Genomic DNA, 10,181 nt, shown 5'->3' on the forward strand with positions numbered 1-10,181 from the left:
GCAATCTATAAAATTCAGAAGTATACTCGGAAACACTCATAGTACCTTGAGAGAGGGATGTCATCTTCATTATACATTCGAATTTATAATGCAAAGGAATATATTTTGCACGAAGTTTCTTCTTCAGAGATGTCCAAGTCATAATCTTTTCTTTTCCAGATCTAACTCTTTTTGTGTTTAGATTATCAAACCACAAGCCTGCTTTCTTTGTAAGTTTAAGCGCTGCAATCTTGAATATTCTCATCTCAGTCCAACCTGTATAAGCAGAAATCTTGTCGACTTGTGTAACCCATTCAACAAAATCATCTATGCTACCCAAACCTGTAAAATAAGCAAGCTCTATACCAGGATCATAGACTTCATCACTATCTTTCACCTTAATTAAAATTTTATCCCATGCATCAAACCTCGATTCCGTTGAATTAACAAGCTTTTGAGTACGTTTATCAATCTGATCCAATTTTCCAAGTAATTTTCTGAGCAATTCATCCGTAGCCATAAGAAAAATCTGTTAAAAAAAAACTTGATGAATAGTACCCGTGAATAGTGCCGATGAACAGTGCCCGTGAACAGTGCCCGTGAACAGTGCCTATGAACAGTACTGGAACAGTACCGTGAACAGTAACCCGTGAACAGTAACTTCGTGAATATTATTTTTTTTTTTTTTTGGAACCTAGATCTCCCAAAAATTAGGAAATTGGAGAAAAAACCTTGGCTCTGATACCAAATTGATGTGGATCTCTCCACAAATAAAGAAAGAAGAAGAAGAAAAGGGATAAGAGAAGAAGAGGATATTTCAAAAGAACACGATCAATCCAGAAACGTGAACTTTGAATCTCAAATTGCTTAGATCAATCCAGAAACTAAGTAATTCGAATCTAACCTTCAAAACAATCCAGTAATTGAAGTTTAGAGGGAAGAAAAATTACTCATAGTTTATCTCAAAACAAAAGTTTTATATCATCCATTGTCTCCCTTAAAAGATTACATGAGAAGGGTATTTATAGGCTTAGACAATAACCCAAACCCAATAGGATTCCGAGAAAAATTCAATATCAGCTTGAATTAGCCAATATCTGAATCCTTCCAGGAAACAAATTTAAAAACCAAATCCGAATAGAAAAAAGATAAAAACCAAATCCAAATAGGAAAATAAAATCCTAAGTGCTTAAAACAAGAAAAACCCTTTCAAGTGAAAGGTAAAAACTTGCAAGCAAAATTCGAATTAATAATTATATAATAATCAACTACTTGTCCAACTTCATGCATCGCTCCTTTATTCCTTGTTGTCCAAGTAAGCTGCATAACCTATGTTTGCATCCTCTCCAATTGAACATCACCACAAGTACGCATAACCAAATTCAAATTAACATATTCATTCCTTGATCCTCATCAAATAGAAAAAGGTTTCTTTAGAAAGTAGTTTAGTACATTTTAGTGCAAGTCTTGTAAACCCGTGTTGCTATTGTATAAAGCATGCACTACTCCTTAGTTTAGTTATAACAAAAACAGATTAAATTTTCTTGTATTCTCTCATGATAGAAGCTGTATTTTTATTGTCTTAAGAATCCAGAATTTGTGGCAAGACAAACTTAATTAATACAAATTAAGTGAGTTTTGAAATAATGGGCTTGTTGATTTATTTCTCCAACACAATATCTTTACAAATATTAAATTGCTTTGTTCACAAAATATCCAAACAAGTTTTAAAAGGCTAAAAATCCAAGACACATATTCACCCCTTCAGTGTTGCATTCAATATATAAAATCCATCCACATCCGTATATTTCTCAATATTTGCATATTTGTTACAATAATATTACAGCAAACTATCAAAGCTAAAAACGATATTGCAAAAATATCATAAGTAACAATATATTTGTACATTAAAAGAATTTAAAAATATTTTTTTAAAAAAAATAAATTTGAAAAAAACCGTGCACCGCACGGGTTATAAGCTGGTTATATTAAAAATGAAACAATGCAATTTTGTTTGGTAGTTAGTCTGGCCACCGTAGTTATAGTAACATTTAAAATAAAACACTCTCATAAATAGATTACTATTCACAATATAATTATATAAATACAAATAGAATTGTAATATGTCTAATAGTTTTGATTTAAACAAAATAACATATAATATTAAATAAAATTATACTATTAATCAAATAATAAATTAAAAAAATTACGTACAATTAGTTGGATTTGCATTCTCGGATTCAAATAAAATAATAAAGATAGATAAAAATTAGAAAGCAATTCGTTTGAGCGATATAATGTCATCATGGTAAAACAAAAAAATAAACGAGGTAAAACAAAATAAATTCAAAATAAATTCATTTGGCAGATATAATGTCATCATACTAAAATAAAATTATACATATTATCAATTTGGGCTAAAACATAACAATATTCATTCCGGGCTAAAATAAAATTAAATAAAAAAACTAAATAAGCTGGATTTGGTTGACATAACGCGTCTCTAAAACTAAGATAAGCTAGCTCAGGCTAAAATAATATAATAAATACTACCGATCTAGCTAAAAATATTTTATCAAACCGGGATACAGCATAATGCATTGGTCGATATAATGTCATAAGAATAAAATAAAATATATTATCTATTCGGCTTAAAATAAAATAATATTTAACTAGAGTTAAAATAAAATTAAAAACAAACTAAATGCAATTAGATGGTTGATATAATGGGACTAAGGCTAAAACAAAATAATGTATATTATTGATCTACGCTAAAACTAAAATTATATTTAAACTAAAGGTAATTCTTATATTATTGATCAGTATTAAAATAAAATTAAAGTCTAACTAATTCGTTGTTAGGTATAATGTAGGTTTAGGATTGTGGAATAACTGGAATCCGACCCTAATAGCCGAAATATTAAAAGTTTGATTGTATATTTGTGTGTAAAATGTTTCAGTTTATATAATTACGGGGTTTTTTTTCAATTTCTATAATATCCAAAACTATTTTAATAAAATGAAAACATTGATGATTTCTTAGTTAGTATAATTTCGTCGGACTGAAATAAATTAATACATACTATTCATCCGCGCTAAAAAAATTATACAATTGATTCTTGATAAATCAAAATTAAAATAAGAATATAACTATACCAGCTAAAATAAAATAATATGTACTTTTATTCGCGTTAACATAAATTTTTTATTATTGATACGTGAACTGTTTATCATTGATCCTGATTTAAACAAATTAAACAAAAATAAATTTGAATATAATTAGTTAGATTTGATCGGTATACCAAAGTAAAGACAAATCGTTTACTATTGATTTAAGCTAAAATTTATCTTTTAATTAAAACATAATTATTTTTTGTAAACACACTTATGAATTTCAACAAAACTAAATATTTTAATCAGTGTGATTTTTTTAAAAACTAAAATTTCACTAAATTATCCACATGTATATTTGAAATAATTATCAAATCATATTATCAAAAATTTCTAATAAATAAATTTCAGAATTTAAAATTTACACTTCAAATAAAATTCAAAAAATATATAATATTAAAAACAATCCGCACTGGTTTTAGGCCACTATGATAATAAAATCAATTCAAGTTCTATTAGTAGTGGTATATATTTAATAATTACTGCATGTGGGCTCCGTTTAATAATTAGTAGTATTCTTTATTTCTAATAGACCATCATCATTCAATAATTAGCATTTATTATATTTCATATTACATAATAATATACTTAACACATTAATCAACAGTTTGGAAGCTAATAGCAGGTCAGAAAGATGCTTGTCTTGGATGTGATGATAAACTTAAAAATAATTGTACACCAAACACAATAGGAAATTTCAGAACTAAAGCTTAACTGTATATATAATGATTGATCTAATGGCAACTTTAAAGAAGATACCAAGACGACTATTCTTAATCTTTGATGGGCATGAGCTGAACAAAGTGAAAAAAAAGAGAGAAAAATAGTGAGGCTATCAAATAATGAACATTGATATCATATCCACAGAGTTCATTAAACCTTCTTCTCCTACACCATCTCACCTGAAAAAGTTTAGGCTCTCTTTTCTGGATCAATGCCTGCCTGCCCATTTTTTTCCCCTGATATTCTATTATTTGTACAATGACACTAGCAATATAACACAATCCGCCATGTGTTTCCAGTTGAAGAGGTCACTCTCTGTTGCCTTGACTCAGTTTTACCCCTTGGCCGGAAGAATAGAAGGGAAAAGCTTCGTTGATTGCAACGACGAAGGTGTTAAATATTTGGAAGCTCGGGTTGACTCTCGGCTCTCAAATATTACTGAATTTCCTCAAGTTGCTGTATTAGACCAGTTGATTCCATACAATCTAAGTGACGCCTGTATGCTGATAGCAGAAGAACAGTTAGCCATACAAGTTAATTTGTTTAAGTGCGGTGGTATAGTACTCGGGACTTGCATTTCTCATAAAATTGCGGATGCGTGTTCTTTAAGCAATTTTATAAATACTTGGGCAGCCATTACTCGCAGAGAAAGCAATTTAGTGCTTCCAATCTTCAACTCCGCAGTTATGTTCCCAACCAGAGATCCTTCTTTGAGCAGCACGGTAGATGCAAAAAATCAAGCGCTTTTGCCGCCCATGGACAGACTTGTCACCAAACGGTTCATTTTTACTGACTCGGCAATTTCGGCACTTAAAGAAACTGTTGTGGAAACAATCAAGCCCACACGGGTCGAGATTGTTACAGCTTTCATATGGAAATGTGTGATCAAGAAAGAGAAAACATCAGCTGTTTTCCATCCGGTGAACTTGAGGGGGAGGATGGTGCCACCCCTTCCGATACATTCTTTTGGCAATATTTTTCAGATGGCAAGTGCAGTTATTAATGGCCAAGAGTATGAGCTCAGTTTCTTAGTGAATAAATTGAGGACTGCTTTTGCAGAAGTAAACAGTGAACATACAAAGGAATTACTAGGCAAAAACGGGTTTGAATTTGCAATGAGTAATTTCAAAAATATAGGTAAATTGATGTCCCAAAAGGACATAAAAGTGTTGAGGTGTACTAGTTGGTGCAGATTTCCAATTTATGAGGCAGATTTTGGTTGGGGGAAGCCTTGTTGGGTAAGTAGTGCTAGTTTTCCTACTAAAGATACAATTATTCTTTTAGACTCAAGACAAACTAGTAGCATAGAAGCATGGGTTACAATGAAAGAGCAAGATATGGCTGAATTTGAGCAGGATCATAACCTTCAAAATTATGTATAATCTAACCCAGAAAAAGGAAAAACTTTGGTTTTAGGGTAATGGTTCTGGATATGTGAAGATGGGGTCAGATTACATCTCTGGAGCGAAATAAATTGTCAAGGATAACATTTTGGGCCATGCTGACCCAAATTGTGGAGGATCTTCTCACTATATGCAGAAAACATTGTTTCATTTTGAAGAATTGCAAGGCTCAGTTGTATTAAGACTGTGTGTCCAATTAATAAAGTAAAATGTTTTATTCAATGTATTTGATGTAAATAGCTATAATTTTATTGTTTAAACTATGGGCTGTTCATTCTTAAGGTGTAAATCCTACAAGTACAAATATGTTTACCTTAATAAACGCATTAAGAAGTAATTCTCAGGTCCTTACAATAATAAAGACTCGGAACGTCTTCCACAAGCAATACGTCAATCTTTCCTTCTCATCCAAGCAGTGATTAGTGAAAGAATGAAAGCATATATAGATTAAAAATTTATATATCAAACTAAGGTTTCTGCAAATTATGAGGTTATACTGGTATGAGCATAATTGTTCCTTCCATGTGTACAACAAAACTGATAATGTACCATAAAGCAATGTCATATTAAGCATTCAGGCCTGAGGTCCAAAGTTGGAGGTTAAAGAATTGCATATATGTCTGAGATAATTATTAATTTCTCAGGAGTTTAATTTTTTATAAAATAAAAATTTCAACAAAATTATTATCAAAGTAAAGGGCAACAGAACTAATAGAGTAATAGTAAAGAGTTCTAAAACCTGGAGTGCACGTTCTGTTCCAACTGTTATATACTTGAGATAGCATGTGTTCCTGCAAGAAATGGAAATGAGACCACATAAACAATCTAATATTTCAAACTTTCAATTCTACCAAAACAAACATTTATGTGATTCCTTTGAGTATTAACGGACTAAAAATTTTATGACAAGTAATTTAGCAGTAGAAGCCTGAGAGATTAATTCTGATGCAGGTTTGAAGCTCTTGTACCACGAGATGCAAAAAAAATATTCAATCCAATACCTCGTGCAAAGAAATTATACTAAAAACGGCCATATTAAGCAATCAAAAACAGTACCATACCTAATAATGCCAATACAGTTCCGCAACCACTGCATCAGCTAATTGTCAGTCATATGGTTGTGAATAAATCTTATGTCTGAGCTAATTAAAAAGAATAGTATTTTCTTTGAAAACAGCACTTTTTATCAAATTATCTTGATAGGTAATACGTAAAAATGCTGATCATACACAGTAGCTGCCAAAATTGCTAACAGCAAAAAAAATTGGAAAAATGCTAAGTTTTGATGAAAACTAAAAAATCACACAACTGTTTGACTTGCAAACACTTTCATTCAGAAATAGCTTCACTGTAATCACTAAAATTGCACCCTGACAGTTTCTGTTCAGAAAACCAAACAACTTCACACACACATTGTTTTGTGAAAAATATATCTAATTTTTACTTTTCTGATAACAGAAATCAATGAGAAAAAACCGGCTCGGTGTCTTGCTTTTCTAATCGTCCTAAACCCAGCCACTGCCACAAGTCTGCAGCCCTTCTGATAATTAGGAGGCACATTTAGCGACAAGCAATTCCTAATTAGGATGCTACAAACACTTTTATCCCATTCTATATTGTACACACCAGCAGTTCAAAGAGATCCAAAGCTTATCCAAACATTTTAGAATTTGATAGATCATGAAATAAATTGAGGCAAAATTTTAGACCGTCAAGCCAATTTACAAGTATGTACCGAAACTGAAGGGGCAAAACAAGGATTCTATAGAATATGTTACCTAGATTTGCAATATGTTCAGCCCTTGGAAAAATTAGGACATGCCTCTGTTTCCTTCCTTGCCTCCATCACCAAGCATATGCTCTGCTAATTTTTACATTTATGATAACAAACTCTACAGCAAAATGGTCGCTGATAAATCAACTCAATCAGGAAGCTAAGATACTGAGCTTTGACTTGTGGTCTATTAGGCTAATGATATGCAAGGGACCTGATGATGACTATTCTATATTTCAAACATATAGAGAGCATATATAGTAATATGAGTTTACTAAACTCATAATAGCAGTTACTTCGATTACTTGGTCTAGTATCTGTGTAATCACTATATCATTCATATACCACAATAACAGGTAACATCATAGCGAATATTACTGAACAGGAAACCAAACCACTACTATTTAACATATCAGACATTTTTTGACGAAAAAAAAACATACCAGACATTAGCACCATTTTTTTATAAGTCTCAGCTTCAAGGTAACTCTAAAAATTCTTACTTTCTCTAAATGAACCTTATATGATCTCAAAATACTCTGATGAGAATAAATGTCGTTTATTGAAACGATCTTATAAATTCGGTGTAACGCTGGACAAGGATAACAGTTTGAAGTTTAAACAGTTTCTTCAGTATGCTTATGTATTGATGTTCTGCAAATATTGACCAATAATACATATAATCCCAGAGCAAAATGTAACAATTATCCTTTGATTATTCTAATTAAAGTCACTTAGTCGAGGTCACTTGTCCAAATAAAACAAACAGACAGAAAACATTCATCGTTTTATGGTCTACTATTAGATTTAAGAAAATAGTGGCTATAAACAAAGAAGAGAATTTGACATTGAACCAAGGAAATAGATCTTTCAACAAAACTAATATGATACATATATGTCCTGTTAACATCCTAAACGCACCGCACCATTAACAAGCACAATTTTGAACTTGGAAGGCTCAGAATGAAATCACTGTTAGAATCTTATCTTGGTACTAAAATGCAGAAAACAATTACGGGAGGCGAAGATAGATAACCTATATTTGGCTTTCTTTTCCCTTTGACCTGAACTTCTTCCTCAGATTCCTACAATGATCAAATACATCCTCCCTGATATCATATTGTGATCAATTACAGCCTTATACCGGCACTTGAACCCCAGACAACCTATGCCTACCAAGTACAACCTTAGACTTGCAATAAAACCTTATTCAAAAAGTGTATCCAAAGTTTTGAGCATCATTACAACCTTATTGTACTACACTATGCTGCTCTTTTTCTTAGATTGCTAGTACTGTTTTCTTTGTCAGAAAATTCCATGTCATTGGATAGTTGGTTGGAATTAATGCTATAATGATATATTAATATAAGAAAAAAATACAGCCATTTAACCTTGTGAAATGACATTGTTACTACAGATAAATTCATCAAATGTCAAGGGAAAGATAATGACATATTAATATAAGAAAAAGATACAACCATTTAGCCTTGTGAAATGACATTGTTACTACAGATAAATTCATCAAATGTCAAGGGAAAGATAATGTTAATAAAAAGAATTTAAATAGTACATTCAAAGAAATACTAGAAAAATGTATAGTGTAGCATTACGAAAGAACATAAACAAGGAGGAACGGTAGGCACCATGCCAGAACATAACTTTAAACTTTACATCTCTCTTCTACTATCACGTAAATCATGCATTTGCTTTATTGAATATCAGCTTATTACCCCGCGCTAAATTGACATAGAATTTTAGTCCACGGTAGTTGTTTGTAGAGGAAGAGAACTTTCAACTTCCTTAGTCTGTGAGTTTCTTTCAGCAACAATTTTAGACATTCCAAACATCTAAAAAAGAATTAAAAACTTCACTCAGCAAAGAATATAGACAACAAAGTTAAGTAGGGATTGTACAACTACGAAAGTTGAAAACTAGATACTAACTTTATGGATTGTCTTCTTAAAGCAAGATACATGTTCATCCATCGAAGCATTAATAAATTCGTCAATATGTTCCTTTACGTCCTCCAAGAAAGTTGCTTCTTCAGATTTCTTTTTCCTGCATGAAGCAATGGCCAGTGCTGTAGCAGCCGGAGATTGTTGCTGATTTTCTTTTTCCATTCTACAAATACAATAAAAGAAAAGGCATGAGAGCAGAAATATACAAGAATATGATACAATCATTACTCTACAAGTGACATCTGATATAAACGGATTTCGACTTAGACTAAGTACCATCCACTTGGTCCACTACAACTAGGGACTTGATGATACGATCATAAGAGGTAGAGGCAAACAGCGAACATGACAGAAGAATTGATGTTGTTTTTTATTGGCGCCTTGCTAATAGTATTATATAAATTATAATTCCCAATTAAGACACTCCCACGCGCAATTCTAAAATATACAATCTTCAGGATGCACATACTCGGAATTTAGCTGAAATATTAATACTCACCAAAGAGGAAAACCAAGAAACTAAGTTGAATTACAAGGTTCCGCGATAATTAAAGACTCGAAAAGAACTAACAACACAATCAGCACTAACAAAGCTTCTGTTCTAACCTAGCATTCGAAATGACCAAAAGCATATCTAATCACATAAGCATCGAATTATTATACCATGGAGACCGGAGTGAATTATCATATGTTAATTACTGAGCCTAAAGTTGTATACAACTAAAATTTTACAGCAGGAAAAGAATCATAAAGAACTTAATTTAAAGATTAAAGCTCGAACAAGAATGGGGCTATACATACATAAAATATGAGAATTAAGATGGTGCTAACCTGTTCGGATTGTGAAAAGAAGATGATAAATTGCAACAGCTTTCACCTTTTTTGAGAGCCTGTTTAGCTGATCCTACACCCACGACCACGAGGCCCCGACCTTTCCAGTTAAAAAACAAACTAATCGAAGTTAGAAAAATAGCTTCAAATACAAAGTTGGAAGAAAATATTTTTTAAATATTTTTTTTTTGTGATTTTATTATTATTAAACCATAAAAGTTAGGGCTTTTCTCATAAATACCTAAATTTTATAAACTTTTTGTAAAAATACTGTCAGTTTTAAAATAAATTATAAAAATACTACATTTCAAAAAATATTTGCAAAAATACGGAGGTTGCATT

The 10,181-nt window shown here is 31.5% G+C and overlaps 2 protein-coding genes across 2 annotated transcripts; one reads left to right on the forward strand and one right to left on the reverse strand.

The window, feature by feature from the left end:
- The first annotated feature begins 3,777 nt into the window (after window positions 1-3,777).
- On the forward strand, window positions 3,778-5,467 carry LOC141667178 (stemmadenine O-acetyltransferase-like). Its single transcript, XM_074473570.1, has one exon. The coding sequence runs from the start codon at window positions 3,993-3,995 to the stop codon at window positions 5,253-5,255; it is 1,263 nt and encodes a 420-aa protein (XP_074329671.1). The 5' UTR covers window positions 3,778-3,992; the 3' UTR covers window positions 5,256-5,467.
- Window positions 5,468-8,578: 3,111 nt separating this feature from the next.
- LOC141667179 (uncharacterized) lies at window positions 8,579-9,958 on the reverse strand. Its single transcript, XM_074473571.1, has 3 exons — window positions 9,840-9,958; window positions 8,994-9,171; window positions 8,579-8,897 (listed from the first exon to the last, which is right to left on the reverse strand). The coding sequence occupies exons 2-3, from the start codon at window positions 9,168-9,170 to the stop codon at window positions 8,805-8,807; spliced, it is 270 nt and encodes an 89-aa protein (XP_074329672.1). The 5' UTR covers window position 9,171; window positions 9,840-9,958; the 3' UTR covers window positions 8,579-8,804.
- Between the last annotated feature and the right edge of the window lie 223 nt (window positions 9,959-10,181).

This window comes from Apium graveolens, chromosome 6, assembly GCF_009905375.1.
Source record: "Apium graveolens cultivar Ventura chromosome 6, ASM990537v1, whole genome shotgun sequence".
In the NCBI taxonomy this organism is placed as follows: domain Eukaryota; kingdom Viridiplantae; phylum Streptophyta; class Magnoliopsida; order Apiales; family Apiaceae; genus Apium; species Apium graveolens.

Excerpts from the sequence above, each read along its gene's own strand:
- LOC141667178 (XM_074473570.1), top strand. The coding sequence starts at position 3,993 with ATGAACATTGATATCATATCCACAGAGTTCATTAAACCTTCTTCTCCT.
- LOC141667179 (XM_074473571.1), bottom strand. The coding sequence starts at position 9,170 with ATGGAAAAAGAAAATCAGCAACAATCTCCGGCTGCTACAGCACTGGCC. Across the intron at positions 8,898-8,993 it reads TTAAGAAGACAATCCATAAA|ATGTTTGGAATGTCTAAAAT; the intron begins GTTAGTATCTAG and ends ATTCTTTTTTAG.